This window comes from Canis aureus, chromosome 37 (assembly GCF_053574225.1).
Source record: "Canis aureus isolate CA01 chromosome 37, VMU_Caureus_v.1.0, whole genome shotgun sequence".
Taxonomy (NCBI): Eukaryota; Metazoa; Chordata; class Mammalia; order Carnivora; family Canidae; genus Canis; species Canis aureus.
In genome coordinates, this window is record NC_135647.1 from 21,556,128 (window position 1) to 21,569,450 (window position 13,323).

General features: G+C 46.3%; 1 protein-coding gene across 3 annotated transcripts; it reads left to right on the forward strand.

The window, feature by feature from the left end:
• The first annotated feature begins 30 nt into the window (after window positions 1-30).
• RPP40 (ribonuclease P/MRP subunit p40) lies at window positions 31-10,133 on the forward strand. 3 transcript variants are annotated; one of them, XM_077886446.1, is made up of 8 exons: window positions 31-213; window positions 2,232-2,376; window positions 3,809-3,877; window positions 4,448-4,543; window positions 5,449-5,574; window positions 7,264-7,462; window positions 7,581-7,715; window positions 9,914-10,133. In XM_077886446.1, exons 1-8 carry the CDS (start codon window positions 91-93, stop codon window positions 10,110-10,112), a joined length of 1,092 nt encoding a protein of 363 aa, XP_077742572.1. In that variant the 5' UTR covers window positions 31-90; the 3' UTR covers window positions 10,113-10,133. The 3 variants fall into 3 exon arrangements, with proteins under 3 accessions (XP_077742572.1, XP_077742574.1, XP_077742573.1); XM_077886448.1 differs by lacking the exon at window positions 31-213 and adding an exon at window positions 307-637; XM_077886447.1 differs by lacking the exon at window positions 31-213 and adding an exon at window positions 690-857.
• Window positions 10,134-13,323: the final 3,190 nt, after the last annotated feature.

Here is a 13,323-nt window from a genome sequence, read left to right on the forward strand (position 1 = left end):
GGAGGGGCGGGGCCAAGTGACGAGGAAGGGCGGGACGCCGAGGAGGGGCGGGGCGCGCCGAGCCCGCCCAGCGCCGGAGCCGCGGAGAGCATGGCCACCCTACGCCGGCTGCGAGAGGTTCCTCGGCACTTGCTGGTCTGCGAGAAATCCAACTTCGGCCACGACAAGTCGCGCCACCGGCATCTGGTGGAAACGCACTATCACAACTACCGGGTGAGTCCGGCCGCCGCGGGCTCTCGGGCATCGCTTCATCCCCGGAAGCTGGAGGGGTCTGGGGAAAGTCGCGTTCAGCTCGGAGCGGCGGGCCCGCCCTTAACGCGCAGAGGGGGCGGGGCTCGTCGCCAGGCATGTTGGGAATTGTAGTCTCTCCTGTGCTCCAGAGTGGCCGCTCGCGGAGCTGCAGGAATACAAGTTCCAGGATGCGCCGGGCGCGGGGGCCGTGCCCTCTCCTGTCGGGGGCGGCGGCGCGTCCCGGGCGGTTTGCAGAGCTCGCTGGCTGCTCGGTCCCGCGGCTGGTGCTTTCCCAGGAGGGACGTGGGCGCGACGCGGAGCCCCCCGAGCGGTTCTTGCTGCTGCCTGGTGGGAGCCGGTGGCCGAGCCAGAGCCTTGCGGGGGAGCCAGCTTGTCTCCGAGAGAGGTTCGCCCTGCGCGGTCCCCGGGCGCGGGCTGGGCGGCCCTGCTCCAGGCACCGCCCGGGAGCCTCCCGGGGTGACGCCGCCGGTCGCTCCGTGCGAGTTCCTCCTCCTCCTCGTGGGGGCCTCGGCGTCCGCGGGGGCATCGGTGAGGCTGATCCTCCGGCGTCCCGCAGGACTGGACGGGGACCAGCGGCGGGCCAGGGCCCCTCCTCACCGGCCCACGTAAGCGGCGAGGCTCCAGAAACAACCCGAGCAATCCTTTAAGCCCTTTCCGTTTTATTTTATTTTTAAAGGTTTTATTTATTTATGCATGAGAAACAGAGAGAGAGAAGCAGGCTCCATGCGGGGAGCCCGACGTGGGACTCGATCCTGGGTCTCCAGGGTCACGGCCTGGGCTGCAGGAGGCGCTAACCGCTGAGCCACCCGACTGCCCGCGAACTGCTCTTTAAAAGTTTTTTTTTAAACATTTTATTTATTTATTCATGATAGTCACACACACACACACACACAGGCAGAGAGACCCAGGCAGAGGGAGAAGCAGGCTCCATGCAGGGAGCGCGACGTGGGACTCGATCCCGGGGCTCCAGGATCAGGCCCTGGGCTGCAGGAGGTTCGCTGAGCAACCCGACTGCCCGCGAACTGCTCTTTAAAAGTTTTTTTTAAACATTTTATTTATTTATTCATGAGAACACAGAGAGAGAGAGAAGGGCAGAGACACAGGCAGAGGGAGAAGCAGGCTCCATGCAGGGAGCCCGACGTGAGACTGGATCCTGGGTCTCCAGGGTCACGCCCTGGGCTGGAGGCGGCGCCAACCGCTGAGCCACCCGGCCTGCCCTGCCTTTAACATTTTGAATTCATGAGTCTCCTGTCCACCGAGGCCTGACCTGCTGTTTCCCAGAGACCCAGGTGGTGACCCCGTGTCTCAGGAATCGACTGATGTTTGAGCTTTGGGGGAGGGCTTTGCAAGGTCTGGAGCACCGGGCAGCGCTTGAAGAAACCGTTTCGGGCAACACTTGAAACAGTTTCGGTGCAGCTCCTCTGCGGGGGAGGGAGAGCGGGTCTCTGGCCGTACCTTGCCCGGGTACCTTGCCCCGCCCCCGCACACCTGCCTAGAAAGCGGAAACAGCCAGAAGCACTTCTGCTTCCCAGGAGCCTCTTACTGATGGATGTCTTTAATTTCCTTCTGTCCTAAGGGACCGTCCTCTTGATTCCAGCCTGGTACCAGGATAAAAAAAAAAAAAAAAAAAAAAAAACCCAGGGTTATTCCATTGTACCGTATTTCCCTAAAAATTAATTAGAGCAGTGGGCAGGATATAAAACATAGTGCTTATTTGCAAAAGATGAAATGCAAACAAGAGCTTTCCGTTAATAACAGTTTTTTTTTTTTTGCTTGTTCGCTTTCCTATAATGTTTGAATACAGAAAATGAAAAACATGAATTGTCAGATTTCTCTTCTCCTAAGATGGGTAAATTAACTTTAGGGTTTTATAGAAACCTGTGGGGGGACTAGTTAGCAGCCTTCATATGTTATAGCATCCTTAAAAAGCTGGAGGTTGATCTCCTTGAAAATAAGACTTACGTGACACATTCCAATAGGTCTCGTTTCTGATTCCTGAGTGTGGGATACTATCGAAAGAACTGAAGAACCTCGTCATGGAAACTGGACCCTATTACTTCGTGAAGAACTTACCTCTTCATGAGTTGATTACACAGGAATTCATCAACACCTTTGTGAAGAAAGGTAAGAAGAACCTTGTCGTGAACGTGGCAAGACGAGGAAGTACAGTTAGATTACATCGCAGTACTAGGGTTCTTCTCTTGTCCTAACCAGGGCCTTTGGAGATAGTCTGTGTGGCCACGTGCATGCATCACTCCCCCTCCCTCAGCATCCTCACCCTGCTGCTTCTTATGGTCCCTTTAGATGGTGGTTTCTGACAACACTTGTCCACGTGTGGCGTGGGGATGTAACATAACAAGGATTCAGGGAGAGGAGAGAGTCTTGGGATCTGTGTTTTCTTTTTTTTTTTTTTTTTTATTTTATTTATTCATGAGAGATACACAGAGAGAGAGAGGCAGAGACACAGGCAGAGGGAGAAGCAGGCTCCACGCAGGGACCTGATGCTGGGCCTCGATCCCGGAACCCTGGGATCAGATCCTAGCCGAAGGCAGATGCTCAACCACTGAGCCACCCAGGTGCCCCGGGATCTGTGTGTTCGAATACACTGCTGTTGGGTGTGTGGCCACAGAGACTACTATGTTCCCAGCAGTCTCCCCTCAGCCATCTCAAAAAGTTCATCCCCTGATGCCACCATAGTGGCCGTTTACCAGGCCTTGTGCTCATTATGATTTTGTGGCTCTGACCGTCTCTGCTCACCCCACATCCATTCATACCTGCTGGGTTGGTTGCTTCATTCCACTTGTTTCCTAGGGGTCGCTTGTTTGAAACCGTATTTCAGGCTGTCTTTAGGGATTCCCCCTTCACTGCACCTGTGAGTAAGCCCGCCCCTTCTCTTGTTGTAGACGGAGCTGTGAAGAACCCAGTTACATGCAGTTCCTCTCACTCGGGTGCGGCTGGCCCTGTGTGGTCTTGGTTCCCGTCAGCTGTAGTCCTTTCATCTCTTGAAGTTTGGTCCTACTTTGTTCATAATGTGGCCACTGGCTGTAACGGGGGCGTTTACCTATCTTAACCAGTTGAACTCTTGAAACAGCTCTATGAGGTAGGCCCACGATCCCCATTTGACAGGTGAGGAAAAGTGAGGCTCACAGAGACTGAACGGCTTTCCTAACGTCACACAAGGTCCTGGCACGTTTTGAGTCTTTCCCTGGAACCCATCATCTCAGGGGTGTGCACTGACCTAGTATTCTCCTTTGTGCCTCTCCGCCAGCCTCCCCGGAGGCACACACTATGCCCTGAATCCATTCTCTGCTCCGTGGTGGTCACCTGGCACAGGTGGGCCCTGGGTGGGGGCGTGAGCGAGCTGGAGCACGGCCTCTGTGTCCTCCAGCTCGCCCTGGGCGGGTTTTAGGCTTACTGAGCCAGCTGGAGCAGTGGTGGATACCGACCCTTACTCACCGGGAAGATACGTTACCGTGTGAAGAGAATCCACTACCTTTTTGCAGGTGTGATCTTTTTTTTTCTTGTCTTAATTTCTCATCTGGCCTTTCTCTTACAGGTTCGTGCTATGCGCTAACACACAACACAAATATCGATGAAGATAATACTGTTGCCCTGCTGCCAAACGGTAACAACGCTTCTTTTTTTCTTTACTGTTAAATACCATACAGAAAAAAAAAAGTCAAATCTCCAGATTCACTCGCCTTCTTAGAATGAACTGTTGTTAACAGGCTGGTGTTTATTCTTCTTCACATTTTCTATAAATTTATAAACACACATAAAGCTTGGTTTTTTTTTTAACATAAATTACATTCTACTGAGTTGTTTCTCAATTTTCTTTTTTCTCAATATGTCATAGACATCTTTCCCTATCAGGGCATATAGTTCTGACTTACTATTTTTAAGATTTCGAAGATATTTGAAGGGGAATACCATGATTTGTGTAACCGTTCTTTCTTTAACAGAAATTTAGATAATGTCTGTTTTCGCTGTCATAAATAATGTCCTTGTATGTACAACATATTAAAATATCCCTGGACATAAATAAGATGTATGTATTAACGTCCTTGTGTCATAAAGATCTTTGTATGTAATTTATTATGCTCCTATCTAACTGCTCAACTGGCTGTGCTTTCTTTGAGTGAGAGAACATGTCATATTTTTAACATCTCTTTTATGGAAATTATTTGATTTATAGGGAAATTAATTTTATCACTGGACAAAGACACTTACGAAGAAACTGGCCTTCAAGGTCGTCCATCTCAATATTCTGGCAGAAAAGTCATGAAATTTAGTAAGTATTATGCTCCCATCGGTCTCTAACAGGTCAGTAATCTTCCTGTAGCAATTGAAGTTTAAATGTTAGAATTGCCGCCGTTCTCTTGTTCAGAAGGAACATGGCTTTTTCTTGGCTTTAAGACTTCTGACCCACGGGGCTCTGGGCTGAGCTCTGGAGAGAGTAAGATTGCTGTTGCTTCTGATTCTCCTCGGCTGTGGGCTGTATCTTCTAAGGATCATGGAATCGGAGTGGCCCATTAAATATGTAGGATTTGGGTCAAAAAATTCAAACTGATGAACCCAAGATAAAAGCCTACAACTTGTTCTTCGTGAAGAATTTACTTTTGCCCAGTTTCTGTGATACTAGAGGAGGCACCCCCGTGAGTGAGGAGGTACGGTTGTGCCGAGTGTCCAGCCTGAACATGAATGACAGTGGCTGTCACGTCCGCAGATTAGGCTTGACTTTCCAAGGGCCTCTCCTCTTGGGCTGTGACCTAGAAAAAGTATGAATTTAAAACCTCTCTTGTTACTAATTACCAATGCTAGAAATGCCCGTGAAAGGCAGAGTTTTGGTTTGGTAAACCAAAGGAATGCCAGAAGAACAAGGTAATTTTTGCTATTCATAAAATTCCTTTTTTTTTTAAGATTTTATTTATTTATTCATGAGAGACACAGAGAGAGAGGCAGAAACACAGGCAGAGGCAGAAGCAGGCCCATGCAGGGAGCCCGACCTGGGACTCGATGCCAGGACCCCAGGATCACATCCTGGGCCAAAGGCGGCGCTAAACCACTGAGCCCCCCGGGCTGCCCCTATTCATAAAATTTCTAAAAATGCTGATGCCTCTTACTATCGGACTTTTTCCACAGTGCAGGCTGCGTGTATACGAGTGAACTATTTTTTCCTCTTTCCGTTTTTTTAAGTTGTTTCCATTGATTTGATGGATTTATCCTTTAACCCGAATTCTAAGAAGTACGAAAGAATATCTTGGTCCTTCAAGGAAAAGAAGCCCTTGAAATTTGATTTTCTTTTGGCTTGGCATCATACAGGTATGTAAATTGTGTACCAGTACAATGATTTGGAAATCTAATTTTTAATTAAAGGGGAGTCGTGGAGGACTGAATCGTGGTTCGTCCCTGGGGTCTAGGGTATTGTGTACCTGTGTGCATAATCATTATTCAGGAAGCTGCTTCGGGACCCCTGCTTTCCCCTGGAGCCATAGTTCAGGAGGATCTGGGCATGCGGCCATCTGCCTCCGTTTCCTTGGGTTCGTGTCCATCCAGAGATCTTGACACGGGCTTCAGAGCAGCCAACTTCTATTTCTTCCCCCCTCCCTTCTTGCATCTTACCTCAAACAGCCTTGGCTTTGTGTTTTAAAGTAACACAACATGTTGATTATTACAGGGTAAAAATCAGGCAAGCCATTAAACGTCAGATTAAATTTGTTGTAACTTGGAACCTATTAAAACGTTAAATCATGTGAGGTGCTTGGTCACCACATGTGCTGATGTGCTGACAACTGCCGTGCGCCTTGCTCCTTGTAGAATGGGTCTCTGGTCCGTCGCAAGATTGCATTGAGTCAGATCATCACAGCTGTGATGGCGTAGTGCTCTTTCCTGGGGAATAGGGAGGACACATAGGTCCATTTGGGAGCTACACCTATCCATCTGCTCTCCATGGGGGGTTTCTGGTCACTGGGGGCTCTACGTTGCTTGCATGAATCCTCAGTCTGTAATACCTCATTGCTTCTCCTACTAAGGATAGAGGTACAGGAGGGCAGACAGACTGACATTTCAGGTGCATGAAGTTTTCATTGAGGATCACGTGTGCATTGGGCTCTGGAGAGCTCTGTGTTCCTAAGGCTCCAGTTATTTTAAAGGCTTGTCAGCCACTGGGGAACAGGTGAGATTTTCTCCACTTGTAAGCCAAGAAGTTAGGCTGCAGTTTCCTGGATGCTGGCAGGAGACACAAATGGGATTTAATTACTCAGCAATGGCAGTGGCCAGAGGGAAGCACTCGCATCAGTGCAGCAGCTCCTGCTCCCTGCAGGGTGATAGGCAGTTGGCCGGGGGTTACCGCAGGTGCAGGGGCCACGCTACAGGAGAGGGATGCTGAGCTTAAGGAACTCTAGGCGTTTATCCTGGCCAGTGAGCCCGCTGCCCTTTGCTCTGGGGTGGAGGAGGGGCGGGGAAAGCAGATGATTTCTGTTGCACTGGACACCAAGCAAGCCTGCCCGTTGCTCCCAAGGGGACCACCATTCCTGTCATCCGAGGCTCTTGGAATAGCCTTGAGGATACATTGGATTTTACTGGGTTTTTAAAGACCAGCTTAAAGGAGATTCTGCTGTCATTCAGTTCCTCTTGTGCTTCCTTTACAGAGATTATGCAAATAAACTCTCTGTAGAGTTCACTAATTTTATTTATACACGAGTTAGTGCTTTTTTTATTCAGTAAGTCAGAATTTTCCTATTAGAGCAAATGACGAAACTAATAAGGGTTGAATCTGAAAGGATTATGCTTTTCCAGGAAAACTGAAAGAAAATGAATGTTTACAGAATTTGGGCTCAGGGAGCCAGAGGAACCTGAATGATTTTTAATTTGAATACAGCTTTGCACAACTCGAGGCTCTTTTATTTAACCCCACCTGCTCCCCAGCACTGCCGCAGGGGGATGGAGCGGCTTCAGGGATTCCCTGAGCTGGTCTTCAGGATTCAGATTACCTTACATGGTGTGTTTTAGGTGCAGAAGAATCAACGATGATGTCATACTTTTCCAATTACCGGATTCAGGAGCTTCAACCAAAAATAGCCCTGAGCACAGTGACAGAGCTGCAGTGCCCGGTGCTGCGGAGCGGGGCGCTCCAGGGAGAGCCAGAGGCGGCCTGCAGCGCCCCCGAGCTTCTGGACTGGCTGGGCGCCGTCTTCAGTCGCGCGGATCTGTGCGTAGAGCTCCTGGCCCGGCCTCTTGCCCTTCACAGGGGTTTGTACCTTGCGGAGGAATCACGCGGGAGATGCCAATGTGTGTTCTTTCTTTCTCTTTGTGTGTGCATGTGACAGCACCAACGAGCCTAATAGCTTCGTATCGACCTACTGCTGTCCTCAGCCAAGCACAGTGGTGGCAAGAGCTTATTTGTGTACGATCACGGGTTTCATACTTCCGGAGAAGATCTGCCTCCTCTTGGAACAGCTGTGGTGAGAGCGCTTTTGGTCTTTTATCTCTTGCTGGTCTGTGCCAGCGTGGCATCCGAGGGCGGTGCTCCTGTTCCGCACCGCAGGGCTCTGGCGCACACCTTTCACCTCTCTTCCTTGCTTGGGCTCGCGGTGTGGTAACAGCATCATCCCGAAAGATGTCGTTATCTTCGGTGATGGGAAATTGTATTGCCAAATGCACGTCCTTAGGAAAAGACCAAGAGTAGAGTTTAAGCTTCTTGAAAACAGGCTGTTCGTTTTTCTGGCCTGCTCCAGAAGTTATAGTATCACTTAAGGAAATAGCAGTACTCTGTGGACACGTCATGATCTGCTGTAGATGTTAGAGTTCCGCACGTGTTTTTTTTTTTTTTTTTTTTTTTTCGCACGTGTTTTATTTTGAAAGCAAGTTGGCCGTTTTTGAATCCAGATCATGTTTAACATCTGTTCCAGCCGTGAGATCCTGGGAAGCGCTGGGCAGCATTAACATGTCAGGGATTGGACAGGGCAGTAGGGTTTTTTTAATTTGAGGAGGAGGTACTCTATAAATAAAATGCTACATTGTATCGAATGTCAGAAAACTACCGATCCCATGCTGAAAAGACTGTGAAGCAAGCATAATGCTTTCTCAGTCTTCACCTTTTCCTTCCTTCCTTCCTTCCTTCCTCCCTCCCTCCCTCCTCCCTCCCTCCCTCTTTCTTTCTTCCTTTCCTTTTTCCTTTCCTTTCCTTGTCCAACAGCGGGCTTGAACTCCTGACCCTGAGATCAAGACCTGAGCTGAGATCAAGAGTTTGGGCACTAAGGAATCTTGGTGGCTCAGTGGTTGAGCATCTGCCTTGGGCTCAGGGTGTGATCCTGGGGTCCTGGGATCGAGTCCCGCATCGGGCTCCCCGCAGGGAGCCTGCTTCTCCCTCTGCCCGTGTCTCTGCCTCTCTCTCAGGAATAAATAAGTAAAATCTTAAAAAAAAAAAAAAGTTGGGCACTTAACTAGCTGAGCCACCCAGGTGCCCATCAGTCTTTACTTTTTAAATGTGTAAGAAGTCTTGTCTTTGTTGTTGTTGTTGTTGTTGTTTTAAAATATTTTATTTATTTATTCATGAGAGACACAGAGTGGGTACTGGAGAAGAAGGAGCGCCGTAGGCGGCGGGGCAAGGAGGTCAGACCTGACACCCAGTACACCGGCCGCAAGTGCAAGCCCCGCTTCTAGGTGGTTTGCTTAGGGTGCACACAGTTGTTACAGGCGAGAAGTTTTCTCTGTTGAAGTGCCTACATCCGTCAGCTGACAAAAATACTGTTTTAGAAAAGTTTTCATGTTCTAACAGTTTCTCTTCACTTAACAAAAGTTTTAATAGCATCTTATTTTGTTCTAAAAGCAATAAACCACTTCCTGTGGAATTGCGAAAAAAAAATTGCTAGTTGAAGCACGGCAGAGAGACGGGCAGAGGGAGAAGTAGGCTCCCTGCGGGGGACCCGATGTGGGACTCCATCCCAGGCCTTCAGGATCACACCCTGAGCCGAAGGCAGACAGACGCTCAACTGCTGAGCCACCCAGGCGTCCCAAGTCTTTTCTTTTTTTAAGCCCAGTACCTTTTTTCATTTATTAGTGTAGGACTTTCATTTTCCTCACTAAGAAGGATTTTTTTTAAAAAAATCCAATAAATTAGGGATGCCTGGGTGGCTCAGTGGTTTACTGCCTGCCTTCAGCCCAGGATGTGATCCTGAGGTCCTGGGATCGAGTCCCGCATCGGGCTCCCTGCATGGAGCCTGCTTCTCCCTTTGCCTGTGTCTCTGCCTCTCTCTCTGTGTCTCTCAAGAATAAATAAATAAAATCTTAAAAAAAAAATCCAATAAATTATTCTGCAGTGTTTCAGTTAACAGAGATTAAACAACACTGTTAAATGGAGGGAAGCTGTTACTGTACTTTGTGGTTTGGGGTTTTTTCATCTTTTTGAATCTTACATGATGCTGCACAGTAAGCATAGGAACTGCTAAAGATGGTTCTATGCATCCTGTAATTGGTTAACGTTTATTGAATACACTACATAGGATCAGGAATGTAATTGGTATCTCTTAATTTTTATAGATAAAAGCTAAGGTCTAAGCTTCATGGGAACATCAGAAATACCACTTATCCTAAATAAGTAAAAAAAAGTGTGAACATTCCTAGCCCTCCCTGTTTATTAAGATTTATCTTTCTTTTTCAGCCACTACTTTGATGAACCAAAGTTGGCTCCTTGGGTTACATTGTCAGTACAAGGCTTTGCAGACAGTCCTGTTTCGTGGAGAGAAAATGAACATGGTTTTCGAAAAGGAGGAGAGCATTTATACAACTTTGTGATTTTTAATAATCAGGACTATTGGCTTCAGATGGCTGTTGGGGCAAATGATGACTGTCCACCATAAAAAATATAAAACTTAAAATCATGTTTGTTTATGTTTATACTTGCTTTCAGATTTTGTTGATGGTGTTCACTCAGGTTTGTATAATGATGGCCTTTCTTAGATCAGCATCCACATCCATTAGCAGTCTGCTCTTGACTTAGGGCCCATCCTTTGAGTACATCCAGTGAGTAGCTCATGGTTGATTACCCCTGGTCAGTGTCAATATAAGTAAAGAGATGTGGGTTACTACATGGTAGAGTGGACTAGGATGGCCAGGGAATAGGTGCTCTTAGACCATTGGGTAGACATCTGCTGTTACTCCAGCATATGATTACAAGTTTTTCACATAATAATAAAAAGTCCTTATATCATACTTCTCAGAGCAAGCCCCTGCTTTAAATGCTGATTGTATTTTACCTTGTTTATTTCTTGCATCAACCCTATGAGGAAACAACAGCACAGACTATAAATGAGCTACCAGGGTCACACTGCTTGTGGGTCTGAGACCTGACCTCAGGCCAACTGGTTCCTAAGTGTGTGTTCTCACCCTCACATCCGGATCAAGGAAGGATATTTGGATACTGTATATTGTAAACAAGTTGAAAGATTTTTTTTTTTTTTCTAGCACAGTGGTTGAAAACAACTAAAACGTCTGGAATATGTATCAAGAACCATTTTTTTTTTAAAGATTTTATTTATTCATGAGAGACAGAGAGAGAGAGACACAGGCAGAGGGAGAAGCAGGCTTCATGCAGGGAACAAGACATGGGACTCGATCCCCGGTCTCCAGGACCAGGCCCTGGGCTGAAGGCGGCACTAAACTGCTGAGCCACCTGGACTGCCCCTCAAGAACCATTTTTTTTTTTTTTTAAGATTTATTTATTTATTCATTCGTGATAGAGAGAGAGTCAGAGACACAGGAGGAGGGAGAAGCAGGCTCCATGCCGGGAGCCTGACGTGGGACTCGATCCCGGGACTCCAGGATCGCGCCCTGGGCCAAAGGCAGATGCTAAACTGCTGAGCCACCCAGGGATCCCCAAGAACCATTTTTAAAAATGGATCAGTGAGCTGCAAAATAACAAGTCTCAAAACTCTTTAATGCTACTTCCATAGTAGAAACACAGAGATAATTAGGACACTCGTGCCACCTTTACCCTTAGGACATTTGCCAAGTATCAAACTGAACTTTATTTTTCATCACCTGGGTTGGGGAAGAGACATTAGCATAGCAGACAAAGCTGAGGGCCTGCCCAAGGTGAGAGGGATAGAGACCTCATAAAGTTGAGACCTCGAAAAGATAGGCTTAGTGTAAGGGCGAACTATGAACAAATCTGCCTGCCTCTTCCCTCTCCAATCTCCCTTTGTCCTCCCTCACTTCCCCAGGTAGCAAGGAAGATTGCCAATCCTGAGAGAATACATCTCCATCTCCCCTGAGAATATATACATATTTGCCACAGGCAGCTCTGAAGCTGGTTTGTTTGAACAGTCTGGGTAGTCTTAAAACAATCTCACGCTGAAAATTTAAAGTGATATCAGGTCTTTAGGGCCTTCCAGGTAACCGAGGGAAGCAAACCGTATTGTCTTTGGAAGAACTCAAACGGTTTCAAGGAATAGAAGTTGGCAGTCAAAAATCAAAAACACATAGGTAGATGAGAGCCAGCAGAAACAGTGGACAGAAGAAGCAGACCTACAAAGACTTAAGCTATTAAGACTTACCAGACATAATATAATTATGTTTTATATTTAAAGAAATAAGGGAGATTAAAGAGCATGATTGTAAAAATACCAAATGGAAATCTAGGAATAAGGAACACTAATTGAAAGTTCAGTGGATTGGCTTACATAATGGCAGACTAGGTACCACTGAGAAAAGAATAATAGGAAGGAAAAGGGGTGTTTTCAGACTCGCAAAAGACTTATCACCAGATGTCCATTATGAGAAAAAGCTCTTCAGGCAGAAGGAAAATGATAGCAGATGGAAATCTAGATCTCACAAAGGGCTGAAGAGCACTGGAAATAGTAACAATGGGTAAATGTATGATTTATTATTATTTAAACCTCTAATACTTAATTGTCTAAACAAGTTACAGAAAAGTGGTGTGGACTTAACGTAAAAGCAAAATGGATGACAAGAATAGCTTAACAGCAGGGAAATAGACTGTAAGTAAGCATACTTTTTGTTAGGTTCTTGTACCATATCTGAAATGAGTTACCATTATTTAAATGTAGACTGTGCTAAGTACAGATGTATACTACAAACCCTAAAGCAACCACTAACATAACCAAGGATTATAGCTGTGAAACTAACAGAAAATGGAATAAAGACAGTGGATTAATCCAAACAATGACAGGAAAAGAGATAAAAGGGTAGAGAACAGATGGGATAAATAGAAAATAAATAGCAAGATGACAGACTCAAACCTAACCATATCAATAGTCACATTAAATGTAAATAGTCTAGACATCCCAATTGAAAGCCAGAGATTGCCAGATTGGATTTAAAAAAAGCAGTGTACCTTCAAGAAATGTACTTTAAAGATACAAGTAGGTTAAAAGTAAAAGGACAGAAAAAAGGTAACCCATGCTAACATCAAAAGAAAGCTGGAATGAGCATGTTAATAACAAAATCGATTTTAGAGCAAAGACTATTAACAGCAATTAAAGATTATTTCATACTGATAATGGGGTCAGTTAATGAGTAGCTGATGGCAATTGGCAATCCTAAATGATAGGAAAACCTCACTGCAAGGAAAAAATGGACAAATACACAATTATCAAAGATTTTAGTACTTCCTTTATAAACTGAGAGCAAGTTGGGAGAACAAAAAGATAGTATATTTGAACAGTAACAGCCAATTTGACCTGGTCAATATTTATAGAACATTTCACCCTGCCACAGCAGAACACGAAAGTGCACACGGAATATTTATGAAGGTAGACCACATTATGGCCCATTAAAAAAGTCTCAAATTTGAAAGTATTCATCATACCAAGTATATTCTTTGGCTACAAGGAATTATGTTAGAAATCAATAACAAAAAGATCCTTGACAATCCTCAAATATTTGGAAACTAATGAGTCCCAGAAATCTAAAGGGAAATTAAGAAAGTAATTTGGAGTAGGAAATTGTAGGTTGCAGGCAGCCCCGGTGGCGCAGCGGGGCGTGATCCTGGAGACCCTGGATGGAGTCCCACATCAGGCTCTCTGTATGATGCCTGCTTCTCCCTCTGCC